Raw genomic sequence first — 15,769 nt, forward strand, 5'->3', positions numbered from 1 at the left:
ATGTGATATTGCTAAGGATACATCATCATTAGGAGGGATAAAAATATTAAAATTGAAAAGTACAAATTAATATATTAAAATGGTGAAAATTGACTAAAAACATGATTAAAAAAAATACGAAAACAAGTAGATAAAAAATATAACTCTTCTCATTTTTCATCTAAATTGATCTGAAGAATCTATAAAGAGATATGAAGCATATACTGTGGAAATATTTTTTTCGGACACGATGTCAAAAACAGCATTTACCGACGAAATTGCAACAGTTATCATCGTTCTACAACTAGGTAACCAAAAGACTTTGTTAAATGCATAGGATTTCATTTCATCCACGTGTTAATTAAATTATATGCAAACTTGAAATTGGGGAGTCAACACTGTTCTCAATTTTGGGGAAAAAAAATTAATAAACTAAGCATCATATTTTCATTAAAAAAATAAAGATGAAAAATGCATATCTATGCAGCAAATATTGTTATATATTAATATATTTACATATAATAATAATAAAAATAATAATAATAAAAGAAGTAGATGAAAATAATAAATAAATAAAATTAATAAAGAATCGGTTGTAGCCAAACTTCTCTCTTACAATTGAAAATTGGGTTGAGGAGATGCATTCATCTGAGATGGTACATCTTCTTTGTTTGGAAGTGTCTTTGGCTGTTTGTGAATCATGATAACATTACATAATTAATATATTAAATTGCATATTCATTATGTAAATATAAGATTAACGAAAATTGAAATAAAAATTAATAAAAATTAAACCTTTTTAAAAACCGAACAGAAGAATAAGAATGCCTTTGTTCTTCATATATCAGTTTCTATCTCTGTGTTCTACTTTGATAAAAGTTTGTGATTTTTTGCTTTGAAAATTCGAAAGAGTGTGAGCTTCGAATTATGGTAATTATATGTTTTATATCCTAGAAAGTCAATTTTTTGAGAACTATTTGTACCATTTGTGATAGGAATTAATACTTTTAATAACGTATCAAATTTGGTATGCTTAGCCTATATACCAATTTCATTGTCCATTCTATTTTTCATAAATTTTATACAACAAATATATGTACAGTCAAGGAAATTAAAATCATACAAGTGGCATAACATCATAAAACTATTTTTCTTTTATAAAATAATAGTTCGAGAATAATCTACTTCTTTTGCAGGAAATTAAAAAAAAACCCAAATAAAATGATATTTTATTTATTTTTGGGAAAATAATTTTTTTGATACATTAACTTCCTATACTTTAGATTTTGATCATCTAAGTTTTCAAATTTTGATTTTTATTGTACTAACTTTGATTTTTTTTTTTTTTTTGAGTCATGTCTCGCCAACGTGCTCACTTGATATCGTAAAATTACTGTGTTGCTCGCAACCCGGAGTCCAGATAAGCCGGCAAGCGAATTAAACATCGTCTCGTCTCCGTGAAGATTACGTTGTTTTCTCCACACAAAACCCACGATTTAATTAATATTATTAATAATTAATATCTTCCCATTAAACACATACCCACACCAAGTGTGTGCGTGCATTCCAGCCAGAAGGTTCTGTTTTACCACCATCCTTTCTGAAATTAATAACGTAAGAAGCACTGTTTGGTTTTTTGATGTTTTCATTCGCGACGGTGGAATTAGGAAACGTACAGATTGTTGGCGATCATTAATTTTCCAGGCCAATCGGGATATGATATTTCAAGAGCATGATTCGAAAGATACACGAGTTGCTTAGTAAAACGATAAAAACTCGATTATATTTTAATATGAATCTCAACATTGTTTATAAATTGTGTGGTTACGGAAAATGATTCTTGCTGAACAATAGTTATATCAACGACAATTGTATGATTTGTATTTGAGTTATATATACTTATATATTATTATAATTTATATAATTTTTAATCAATCTAAGAAAGCCAACGTTCCAAAATTAGAAAATTGCCTTCTACCTTAATTTGTTTCTAATTAAAAAACAAGGGGAAAATCTTCTTATTTTTTTCTATCGAGTGCGTCAAAATATCAGACAGACAAAAACCTTACATTTAATGTTCGAAATTGGTTTCCAAACCTGTTTGTACAATTTAATTCGATGGGAGGAAAATGTCGAATTAGCAGTCTGAACGAGGGCTACGTATGTTTTTTTTAAGGCTTACACATGATTGGAGTCACTTTCTTTTGACTCAGATGGGAGGAAAATGTCGAAATAGCAGTCTGAACGAGGGGCCATGTTCGGCCAAAATTGTTAATTTATTTCAACACAGATTCAAATATTATTAGTCGTCTATATATGTGACAGAACATGGACGTCCAGAATACCAAATAATTTGATTTTTGTAACGTTATATACAAAGCTCTTTCGATGCTTTTTATTCGTTTTTTGGATTCTCTTTTGCAGATTTGGTCGAATTCACATTTTCTTTAGGAAATTAAAATAATGCAAATTTTTTTACTTTAATCTGTTTGGATACTGTTCTTAATTCGCTAAAGAATTCTATAATATATATGCTATCAAGTGTGAGATCTAATGTATCTCTTGTATTAATATGACCTAGTTGTATACATGACGTTTGGTGCGAAAGATTAGATGTTAATGGATCACACATTTTTATTTCATTTAATATTCGACTCAAATTTTAAAATGACTAGATTTATATATTATTATGGTATCCGAATACATTAATTTATCATTTATCGTCCAATCACACAAATCAAAATGTAAAATCAACGAGATATTTTGTGTTTGTGAGTTCGACTTTCAATGTATTATTTTTTTATGGTTATATAAAGGGGTAAAGTGGAATTGAGTGGGGGTAATTGACCTTAATCTACATATTGCTCCACCATCGACCGAGTGCGATATACAAATGGTAACTAGTGTATTTAGTCATCGAGGATAATGAGACTAATGATGTTCTTCTGTCTGTGGGGAACTTGGTCCCAACCTCTCCTAATATTGGAACCTTTTTATTTAAGAATATTTTTTTAAACTTTTTTTAAACTAATATTTTTTTAAACTTTTTATCTATTACATCCAAAATTAAAGTTAGGGGATACACCCAATCCCTTTGATCAGACATAGAAACAGTGGCCCTAACTAGTGCATAGACAACTTGATTCGCTGATAAAAACGTGAAGGTAAAACTACAACTGAGAATTTCCGTTGCTAGACTTATCAAGCTACGGATTATTTAAGAATATTTACTTTGGTAATATTGCACAAAAACAAAGTCAATTTATGTAGAATTTATTAGGAATAACTGGGCCAAGCATTATTTGGATGTGGAATGCAAAGCATTGTTTTCACTTTTCAAGATATTCCTACAATTCCACTCAGGTGGGTGCATATATTCTCAGGCCCAACTCATTATTAGCAGCTTAAGTTCGGGATTGGCTACTTTATTTTTTATCTTTAATAATGATAATAAAGTAAGAATATATTATTTGATTTTGATTATTTTGTGCGTGTAAACAAAATCATTCACAGATTTTCATTTCTAGGTTATTGAATTCTCACACTTTAGACACTACAATTTTATTCCAAGAAAACAATAAAGATAAGGAACTAAAATTGAAATTTGACAACACAAATGCTCAAAATCGTGTGAAGACGAATAGATGACCAAAATTGTAATTTTTCATGCATCTATCTAGTTTATGCAAACATCATGTTTACCATATGATTTATGAGGGGATTAGTCTGACGCGCCATTGTTTCAGAAAACCTACTTCTCTTTTCAGTCTAATACATGAATTTTATGTATTTAATGGTAAAAACAAGATTAAAAACCATATACTATGGTACACGGAAACACTAAAAAAAGTACAAATGACCACGTATCATGTTGGATATCCACACATCAGTTACGAAAATAATATTCATATGGGGATTTTAAAATTTTTCAAACGTAAAATCATTTGAAATTCAGCTCTTGAATTATCCTCTCGAATATAAATCATTCTGTCCCAGACAACATAGAAAAGTTGGGTCAATGAATCAATAATAAGGTTGTAGAATGAACAGTGTGCATGCATGTAATATATTGGGGCTCATGCTAACTAAATTTCGTGCCTCAAAACCGCAGAATGCGGGAACTCCATCGGTTATGAATGAAAAGACAATGGTGTGCAAAAAATGTGGGATCTTCAAAAGATTTTGCATAAACCTGATGTAACATACTCTAAAATCCCCAGAATTTTCGAAAATCTTATGCAACAGAGTTAAATCTCAAACTCTTCCCGCCGGATTCCCCATCACTTTGTACGTACGTAAGTCCTTGGGATTTTGCAACTTAGGATCAAACTCGAACATTTCGATATCACAGAAGGCATCCCAATGTTACAGTGTCATCATAGCATCATACAATAATGATGATGTTTCGAAGACGACCCGTAGAATGTCTGGCTCCGCCCCTGTTTATGAACGCAAGTCCTCGGGATTTTGCAATGTTAAGATAACATAAAACCCCTATACAATGTGAACATTACTGCTGAACCCAAATTTGAAATACAATGCAGTGTTTTTGTTTTTTCAAACGAATTAGGCAGGTGGCGCCATGTTTCTTTCCCTTATTATTTAATTGTCTAATCGATTATTTATGGAACATTAATTCCACAAGCCACCTCTAGAAAGCATCTACAGTACATGATCCGCTGATGCAAAGAATTTAATATTTGATTGTAAATTAAATAATAATACATTATAATAATATCGTGAATCACAGCCGTTTTAAAATTAAAGGGCATTATGCATGTACAGAAAAATAATTTATTAAATTCAGAAAAGCGTATGAAAAAATATTCAGATGGGGTGTGCTATTTTGTCATAGGAGCAGTCACATTAATGCTTGCAGATAATATTGAAGAGGCAGGATTATACACTGAAAAGTAAACTAAAATACAGATAATTTATCAACGTCATTAATGAACTTCGTACCATAATCGTTGAATATAATATTTGAAACCCACAGCAGATCAACCTCAAATAAAGAAGAAGAAAAATAGAGAAGCTAATTAAATACCACCAAGAAAATTGGTTGGCAGCCATTTGTTTTGTATTTTAGAAAAATATCCGCATAATAATATAATCACGTTATTTTATATATTTTTTCCAAATCTATTGTATTATGTTAGTTGTCCATCATCAATTGAATAAATAATCTGAAACTTGATTTGGACAATCCTCAATCTGTTAAGATAACAAATCTTTTTTCCAAGCATATACGAAATCCATCATTTAACTCGATTTATCTCTAAATATCCATGCATTTGACAAAATGCAAAATAAACAGAAATGAAAGTGTGTGTGTGTGTCTTTATATATATATATATATATATATATATATATATATATATATATAAAATATCTCTCTGTGTGTAATATCAAGAGACGCACATTTGTAGGAATTAGATAAATTTTATAAATACCACAAAGATAGGATCTTCCTTACATTTCAACAAGGATTTCTTTGTTCTTCATTAGATTAACAGGAAAAAAAACAAAGATGTAAATGTATGCATCCATGAAAGAAATCCCAAAGTAAAAAAAAAACTTACAGAAATATATATTAAAAAAAAAGATCTCATCAAGAGTTAATTAAAGAAAACAGAAAAAAACTATTGCCTGGCTCCGTTCTGTTTGCCTCTTCATTGGACTTTTCAGATGGCCGAAATCTTCACTAAACCAGTGTGATATTAAACTATGTAATTCTTAGCCTTCATGTTGTTAGTAAATGACCGTGGAGGACTTGTAAACCCGGCCCGGAGCTGTATCCTCCATTCTTGAACCAGGGACACATCGGTCATTGCATGAACCATGGATTGAAGCTTTGGAATGGGGGAGAGCAGGTGAGTGTTTCTTGAAACATTTTCACATCTGGTCTCCAAAATAATGTCCCACCAACTCTCTCTCTCTCTCTCTCTCTCTCTCTTATATAAAACTGTATGACTTGTGATTAATTTTTTTTTTTAAAATATATATAGATATAGATATAGGGCTAATATATGTTATATTATGTATGTATAGGTGGGGTTAAACTCCATTTTGCCCCCTGAGCTTCTCCTGGAATGGAGGCGGAGGCGTTGGGAGTGGGAGAAGGCGAAAGGCAGGGGGGTTGTTTTTGTTTGTTGTGTTTTTAAATGAAGCCCAAGAGGCAATGGACATTTTGTCAATGCCTTGCGAAGAAGATATCTCGAAAAAAATGAAGGCTTTTAATTGTATTTATTGTCTTTGCTTTAAAAGTCAATTCCACATTTTTACATATATTATATTATTATATATTTGAAAAGTGTGGTACATCCTATATTTATTAACAGCCATAAATTAATTAAACTAATAAAGTCGTTACCATTTTTTTAAAATTAAATTTAGATGATAATTCTCATTTTTGCCCACCCTTGTACTAGACTAGATGAGGGTGATGACATCCATGTCCAGGTTTTGGTCATCCTAGCCAGATCAATATTGCTCCAAAAAGTGAAATCGTTCACTTTAGACGCTCATCACCTTCGGCCCGACAGGATTGTGAGAGGAGGTAAATCTTGGTGACTCGGCCAACCAGCAGCAGCTAGACCTTATGTTACGCCGTGCACAAGGAGCTCCCTCTCATTGGAAGGAATTTAACTCCCACACTGCCACTTGCGATACTCGATCTCTGGTCATTGCTCCAAGATTCACTGCTGCTGACCAACTAAGCTAAGCTCATGCGGGCTAGCCAGATCAATATTGATATGATTTATATGCTCAAATTTAGCTCATCGATTCTGATAAGTGTATATCGATCTTATTTATATTTGAAAATAATTTTTTTTATGGAGTAGCCTACATTTTAGTGAATACATTGTAATATGTTACTTGGATATAATTTCAAAAATACAATTAATTTAAATGCGTTGTAACAATAATATACTAGAAGAAAAATGTTTAAATATATATTGTCTACTACATTTGATTTGTTATTTATAAACAATGTAATTGTTACGAGGATGCCGGAAAAAAGATGCCATGCGGTATAAATTTAGATGCCTCCCTCATTTTCCGTATTAATAAACATAAAATTTGTTTTTTTTCATGTGAACAAATCCAACCATATTAAATATAATAATATTTTTTAGATTTGTGCCAAATTTTTTATTGGTTAAAAATATTTTTTTGAAGGAAGTAAAATATTATATTTTAACAGATGTCTAGCCGTAGAAGAGAAAACACGTCACCTTGAATTATAATTGAACTCGTTGTTCTTTTCATGGAATTATATATTTATAATTTAAGATCACATGTTATCAAAATTAGTTGTTACCTTTCATTCTTCTCTTTTTTTTTTATTGGTAATTTAATTATTTAATATTAGAATTAGGCGATTCCGACATTGTCATTTACTATAAAAGAAATCTAATGTTATGTTAAAAACAGTATCTAGCATAAGATTAATTAAATATAGAATATATATTTAATTCTGGCCTTTCATATTCCAGTGTCTCCTAAATATTATAAAAATATAAACTTATACAAATAATAATTTATAATATATATGTATAACGTATGTATCCTACAGTACAAAAACAAAATGTTGAGAGTTTGGGAAGCTAGTGAAGGAGTGGGTGGTAGAAGGCCACTTTCAACTTTATCTTGTGTCCGTTTTCTGGTAAGACACAAGTTTTCGCTTTCGTTCAACCCGATCAATTATGTAATCCGCGAAAAATCAGCCATTCGATATTGGTAGAAGGCCATGGTTTTTATTCACGCATATTAGTATCGGGTTTTTTTTCATATCCACGTATCATGTATTTAATTAATATAATGTTTACGTCTGTTATAGGTGTCAAATATATAAAATACATGGAAGGTGAATGCCAAAATGCAGTTTTAGTTACTTCTTATGGTGACTAAAGAATGATGGTGCTTATTGTAAATATAATAATTATTAAATATTTTGGTAAGTAAGTTTTAATTTAAAAAAGAAAAAGAAAAAAAAGAAAAGGGATATGTTGGAGAGCGGAGGAGAGAGTTGAAAAGGAGTGAAGGGGGTATTGTGCCTTAAACGTCAAAGGATGTCCAGCAACAATTATAAAAGACATTCATCATTTGCTTATTTGAATTGTACCACATTTTTTGGTTTCTTTCTAGAAGCACAACACTTTATTCTTTCCAATAATAACTTGCCTTCTAGTCTGCTCTTGCCATTTGCTACCTATACTAGATAGTGGCTTTTATATATATTAGTATAATATATCAACGCACGCATTACGTGTTTGTATAATCTTTTTTATAATTAATTTGATTTATATTTAAATGGTGATCAAATATAATTATAAAAATAATGAACGACTACACTGTAGTTTTGGTATATAAATTATAAAATAAATTAAAAATAAGATAATAAAAAAATGGCAAAAACCTGTGTGAGACGGTCTCACGGGTCATATTTGTGAAACGGATATCTTATTTGGGTCATCCATGAAAAAGTATTATTTTTTTTGCTAAGAGTATTACTTTTTATTGTAAATATGGGTAGGGTTGACCCGTATCACATAAGACCCACTCTAAAAAAATAACCTCAGTAAGAATTGAACTTATAACCTAAACCTCAAGAAACAATGACTTCATCCGCTGAACTACATATAACTTATATTAAAAAAAATCATTTTATTAATATATATAATTATTAAAACAGATCATGACACCAAAGTCAGTTACTTTAAGTATCTCAAACTTAATAAAATAATATATATTGCCTCCGTCGTCTCGTATGTTTACTTATTGTTGGCCCTTCAATGTATCTGCGGTTTTGAGAGCCTGAGTCGAACTTAAAAAATCTAGCTCCTTGAATAATGAATATTAAATCGTCGTTTTTTCCAACATAATTTTTATTGGTTTCTTTTTTAACTAATAAATGTTTAATATTTAAAATATATATATTTTTCATATCAATATATATATATATATATATATATATATATATATATATATATATATATATTATATGTAAAATATAGATACATGTTTTAGAAATTCATAATTAACAAGTTTAATATTAGTAATTGATAATCTTTTTAAACAAATTAGATTATAAATATAAAAAGGGTGATACGTTGTCGGTGTACCACGGTTTGGTATCGAGGGAAAAGCCGGCCTATCGAGAAACAAGGCTAAAGGAGTTAGGGTGGTGATGCTTCGGTGGGCATTCTGACATTTTGTTTACATGTAAAATATATATTTGAAATTTTAATTTAAAATTTATTCTTATAATGGATATTTATATATATAAACATCAGAATATATTTTTGCAATGAATTTAAAATATATTTTATAATTTATTTTCTCAAATGCGCATATGCAGCAAATATTTATAATTTTAATTTAAATGTTATCCTTAAAATGGATTTATGAAAAAAATAAATTATACTATATTTTTACAATTACTTTAAAAAAATTATAATTTATTTGCTCACATTTTCATATGAAAGCAAAATGAAACGCGACAAAATAGAAACGTGAAAACTATATATTATATTAGACTTTTTTTCTCGATAAAACAAATTGATAAAAGTGTGATTTAAATAACTTCTAGGCTTTAGCCCGGCGCTATAGGGAGCGTAGTGGGAGGTCCGAGGTTCGGTGGGCCTGCAATATAATAAATTTTACGATGGGCCGTTTATAAAGTTGCCTAAAGAAACCGTTCGACCCCAGCCCGTAAATCCAGGCCCAAAATTTGATAATTTATTTGTAGTTTTTTCCAATTTTCGCCTACCTCCGAGTGTGTGTGTGTGTGTATATATATATGATTGTATGTATATTAAAATTAACAAAAGAATAGGTCTCATGTGAGACGGTCTCACGAATCTTTATACGTGAGACGAGTCAACCCTACTGATATTCACAATAAACCCTACTGATATTCACAATAAAAAGTAATACTTTTAGCATAAGAAATAAGGATGATCCAAATAAAAGATTTGTTTCATAAAATACTATCTCTGAGATAGTTTCACGCGAATTTTTACCTTGACAAAAAAGTGAAAGGGAGGAATATTTTTTTGTTACTTGACAGCAACCTCAAATTCCATCTCTATCCTGCTCCCACTATTTCTGTCACACCGGTGAAGCGTTGCCATCAAAAGCATTGCAAATATCCTTTTGCCTTTAGGTAATCTAATAATCCTCCATGGGATTCCTTTCCCGACAAAAGGACCTCTATCTATAATCCTATTCGTAATTTACCCGACAAATTGAATACAATATGCAAATTACTACATTCAGTGGTCTAATCCGTATACTTAAAAAATTAGCATCTACCGTTTAATATTATTTTTATTGGAAGACTTTGTTCATGGTCAATCAAACCCTCTAATATACTTCATTTCTAATATAGATGGCACAAATTTATTAAATTTAAAAACTTCTACAAACTTCGAAATCGAAAATTTTTAATTAAAAATATTCGTATAATTAGATTATTTAATTAATACTAATAATAATAATAATAACACGTACAAAACGGGCGCATCTTTTACTACTACTATTAAATGTATTTAGGTATCTGATTAGAGGATGCAATGACAATTCATCATCTGCATTATCATTTTTAGCAATCATTACTCCTTTTACATTTTGATTTTGTCGTTTTATCAAGTGGAAGATGATGACAAAAGAATTAGTGGAATAATTTGAATTATATATATTAAAAAAGACACCAACATTTTGTTCTCAAATTGTTTTTATATCAACAATTCTTTTTATTCGAAATTGTCATTGAAACTTATTTTCAATAATGTCTTTAATTTATATAATTATGATATGAACATTATTTTAATACAAATACAATTAATTTAAAAAGTATAGAAGCACACAATACATATGTACATATATTACTATTATCATCTTATTGTATCATCAAGTTATTCTTTAGATTCCAAAACAAATCAAATTTTCTTTCCTAATGAATCATTCCTCAAATATAATTACGCTCCATGTAAGAGTTATAGTATATAAACTTATATTTCACATTAAAATTCAAGATACAATATAAAAATAAATATTAATATTTACTCTGTCATGTTTGTTTGTTTTGAATGATCATTTTTTTTTTTTTACAATTTTAATCATGAATCTAAATGACGATAAAATGACTAAAACTCAATTTCAACAACATAAGAATCAAAATCAGCAAAAACTAAATATATAAAAAAAAACAATTTTCTAAAAAATATTAGTATATAACAATCATCTTGCCCACTCAAAAAAAATAAATAAATATTACATATGAGAAAGAAAGAAGTGGAGAAATAAGAGGCGTGCATGACTAGCAGCGCGGTCTACTGCTGTCATATATGCAAGTCACCTCTCCATATCTGCGTTGGTCGTAAAGTAAAATTTTCATGTGACAAAGTGGGTAAAATGTTTTCTCAAGCACAACCTGATCAGACAGTTAAATGGACAAATTTTACGAGTGTCCAAATTCGATTCAGACTCAGTTAAAATTATATATTCACCAACTGCATAACAATTCTTTTTTTAAAAATAAAATCTGGATCAACTAACTCGACCTAAAACCACTAACAAAAATTCATCCTTTCCTCCGATCTGATTTCTTGACGAACATTACATTGTCAATAATTTGTGGTGCTTTGGATTTTCTTTAATCAAATTGAGTTGCTATTACTCCAATTACCTACAAAAAATTGAAAGGCCAGTCGAACAGCTTGGTGCAGGATGGAGTAGAATCAATCGACAGTATCAACTATTTAATGAAGAGTGCTTTTAACTTAACTTGAAGGCAATATCAGATCAGAAAGAGTTTCTGACTGATGCCAGGGTTGAATTTATGTCTCATAATGATGAGTTCTAAGCATCCCTGCACACACAAATACAATCTAGTAGTTCTCCAGTGAACCCCACACTTTTCCCAATTCAAAGCCACTGCACACCACTCCATGCAGTGAGATGTACAATTTTCTAATTGTTTAAACACACTTAACCAAACCCCATTTGCGACTAAACAATTACCAAATTCTCCACTTTCCAGTTATCACTTTACGAGAAACAAGACACAAAAGGATGAAAATTTATAATAATGATACGATTACTTTTGATATAAAAAAGGAAGAAAAGCAAGGTCATTCCACCGCCCTTACTGTACACACACTTTGAAAACTGTCAACACGACATTCAAAAGTTAAGAGCATAAACAAACTGGCCCCATAAATCAGATGCAGGGTAAAAAAAAAAAAATTGGACACAAAATATGAAAGGTAGCTAACTATGATCCAATGCAAAGAAGCTAAGCGGGTAAGAAAAGAACACTCCTGAGTCGAAGGGTGCGAATTAAATACTGAGAAGATCAGGTGGTGGTTGAGTTTGATGGTGTTTCATGGGAGATTCTAAACTGGATTCTGCTGGAGGATTATATCCTGTGATCGCAGAATCTTCCGGTTTGGTCTCGATAGGCCTAGGAAGCTCAGTTAGTATTTGCACTACCTCACGCATTGTGGGGCGTTCGACTGCCTGTTCTTCTATACAAAGCATCGCTACATAGAAGACGTGTATCACTTCGTGTAGAGGGACGGTGGGGAGTATCGGATCTAGTATCTTGATCACATCTTCTTTTTTTCCATCAGTCATTCTCCGAACCCATTGGACTATGTCAACACCGTCACCAAATTCTCCCACTGGCTTTCGCCCCGTAACAAGTTCCAAGAGAACGACCCCGAAGCTGTATACGTCACTTTTCTCATCGACTTTGAGCGTGTAGGCATATTCTACAAAGAGCACGAAAATGTACAATTATGAATTAATATGCAGCAATTAAATCCCCACCAATCTTGACAACGTCAAAGATTTGAGTAGCACAAATAATTCAAATTATTTCAAATACACTAGAATCACTAAATACTAAAACAATACCTGGAGCAATATATCCATAGGAACCAGCAATAGCTGACATGCACTCTGATGCTCCTGAATCTTGTAAGAACTTGGCAAGCCCAAAATCAGCTACATGAGCTTCAAAATTGGAATCCAAGAGTATATTATTCGATTTAACATCACGGTGAACGATCAATGGCGAGCAATCATGATGAAGATAGCAAAGGCCTTTTGCAGCCTCCACAGCTATCTTATACCTAGTATCCCAATTCAAATGGCCTCCTTTCTTGCCATGAAGCATTTCTCCCAAACTGCCATTCGGCATATATTCGTAAACCAAAAGATTAGTTTCTTGATTCGAGCAGAAACCCAATAATCTAACTATGTGCCGGTGTCTAATCGTCCCTAAAGTATGTATCTCTGCACTGAACCCATGATCGTGCGAAGAGAAACGGCCTATTGCCGGTAACCTCTTCACAGCCATGTGTTCACCATTTGAAAGTACACCCTTGTACACAATACCAGCACCTCCTTTTCCAATTATGTTGTCCTCCTTCAAACAAGCCAATACCTCATCACAAGAAAAATCCAATCTTTGGAAGGCAGTGAGTTTCCAAGAACGAGCCTCATTTGCCTTCTTCAATGACCGAGCTTTAATGATTGCTGCCACAACAAACACAATCGAACAAACAAGCAACCCGAGAACGAGTAAAAGCTTCATTGAAGCAGAGAAAGACCCCTTCTGATGAGGCCTTTCAGCACCATCTACACCACCCTCTTTGCAAGGCCCCAAATACGGACCACATAGATTAGGATTGCCCAAAAACGACGTAGAGTTGAAATAACTGAATTGACCAGTGCTAGGAACCAAACCAGACAAATTGTTGTAAGAAAAATCAACAGAAGTTAAGCTTTGCATGCTAGAAATTGAAGAAGGAATGCTGCCGGACAAATGGTTTCTAGACAAGTTCAAGTAGTTCAAAATCTTCATACCAGTCATCTCAGGAGGAATCTCACCAAAGAGCTGATTTCGGCTCAGATCAACATATGTTAGCAGCTTGCACTGGCTAATCTCCGGCGCAATGGGGCCAGAAAACTCGTTATGGCTGAAATCCATCTTTGAGAGCTCCCGCAGCTTCCCTATTTCAGCTGGAATCTGGCCTGTAAACTTGTTACCATCAAGCAAAAGCTTTTGAACACCGACAAAATTCCCAATACTTGGCGGCAATGGCCCGGTGAGATGATTGTTAGATAGACTTATCTGCCCCAGACCAGAAGACAACTCATCCGACTCTGGAAATGAACCAGAAAGAAGATTGTCATGAAGCTCGACTTGGGTTAGATTGGGAAGACTCAAGAGCCCTTTTGGAATGGACCCATTTAGATAGTTTTCGCCCATTCGAACACGGCTCAGCGACTCGCACTGGCCGAGTGACTCTGGAATCGGGCCCACTAGGAAGTTACCCAGAGTGATCAATGTGTGAAGATGGTTTCCTTTGCAGAGGTTTTGGGGTAAATTTCCTGTTAACTTGTTGGAACTAACATCTACTTCCTGCAGATTGCCATTAGAACCTAAATTATGCGGAATGCTTCCAGTGAAGTTGTTGTCCCACAACTGCAAAACTTGGAGCTCCGGTAATTCCCCAATGAAGTCTGGTATTGATCCCGTCAGCCTATTCCTAAAAAGATTCAAGAGAGTCACATTTTTCAGCCCCGCAAACAAGGGAGGAATCTCACCAGAAAGCATGTTGTTTGACAGGTCCATTGATTTTAAGCTCTTTAGCTTCCCAAGTTCCGCAGTCAATGGCCCCGATAGATCATTCACTTGGAGAAAAAGGGTGTCAAGATTCTCAAGGTTACCCAACTCCGCAGGGATCTCGCCGTTGAGCCCGCAGCTTGAAGCATCGAACCGCGTCAACTGAGACAAATTCCCAATCTCCTTTGGAATTCCCCCAGAAAATGTATTGAAGTACCCAATGTAAAGTTCCTTGAGTTGCGTCAGGTTTCCAATCTCCATTGGAATCATTCCCGTCAGCCCATTGCCGGAAACAGCGAGGTATTCCAGATACTGAAACGAGCCAAACTCCGGCGGAATCTCACCGGAGAAGAAGTTGCCACCGAGGTGTAAATGGCGGAGGTTAGTCAGTAGATATGCTTGCGACGGGAAGTCCCCAGTCAAGTTATTGTTATAAAGATCGAGAACTTGAAGGTTTTTTAGGCCGTAAAGTCGAGGAGGGAAGCTCAAGTTGAAGACATTGTTAGATAGATTAAGATAACGGAGGTTAGTGATTTCAGAGATTTGTGAAGGGACAGGGCCGGAGAGATAGTTGTCGGCGGCGGACAAGTTCAAAAGTAACCGGAGGTGGCCAACATCAGGGGAGAGGGTTCCAGTGAGGCTGAGGCCGGAGATATCGAGAGCAATCACGTGACCCCCGGTGATGTCGCAGGTAACTCCCCGCCATGTGCAGTGGCTGGTGGCGGGGTTCCAGGAAGCCAAGGAGGAATGCGGGTCTTCGGTTATAGCCCCTTTAATTGAAAGTAAAGCTCGGTCACCCGACCACCGGGGCTGTGTTGCGGCGGCGGAGTGGCGGAGGTGGAGATGGAGATGGAGGTGGAGGAGGAGGAACAGCAGCAGGAGGAAAAGCATTCTTTTTATTTTTTGTACTTGATAGGCGACAGTTCACTCTGTGCTTTAAGTTGGAAACTGAATATTTTAAAAAGGCGTGAATAAACAAATATACATAATATTTAGATTCTCTTCTCTTTTTTTTTTCTCCAATTCATATTATATATACATATAGACACAAACACATAATCGACATGTTTAAATTATAATTATAACTCGTAATGTAAGTAACTAAATATTAATGAGATAGGTAAAATATCAACGGTATCATTCGAG

General features: G+C 33.1%; 1 protein-coding gene across 1 annotated transcript; it reads right to left on the bottom strand.

Annotated features, from left to right (window-relative positions):
* Window positions 1-12,005: 12,005 nt before the first annotated feature.
* LOC140842008 (uncharacterized) lies at window positions 12,006-15,571 on the bottom strand. The gene is made up of 2 exons (XM_073209837.1): window positions 12,907-15,571; window positions 12,006-12,761 (listed from the first exon to the last, which is right to left on the bottom strand). Exons 1-2 carry the CDS (start codon window positions 15,512-15,514, stop codon window positions 12,328-12,330), a joined length of 3,042 nt encoding a protein of 1,013 aa, XP_073065938.1. The 5' UTR covers window positions 15,515-15,571; the 3' UTR covers window positions 12,006-12,327.
* Between the last annotated feature and the right edge of the window lie 198 nt (window positions 15,572-15,769).

Source organism: Primulina eburnea, chromosome 1, assembly GCF_022965805.1.
Source record: "Primulina eburnea isolate SZY01 chromosome 1, ASM2296580v1, whole genome shotgun sequence".
In the NCBI taxonomy this organism is placed as follows: domain Eukaryota; kingdom Viridiplantae; phylum Streptophyta; class Magnoliopsida; order Lamiales; family Gesneriaceae; genus Primulina; species Primulina eburnea.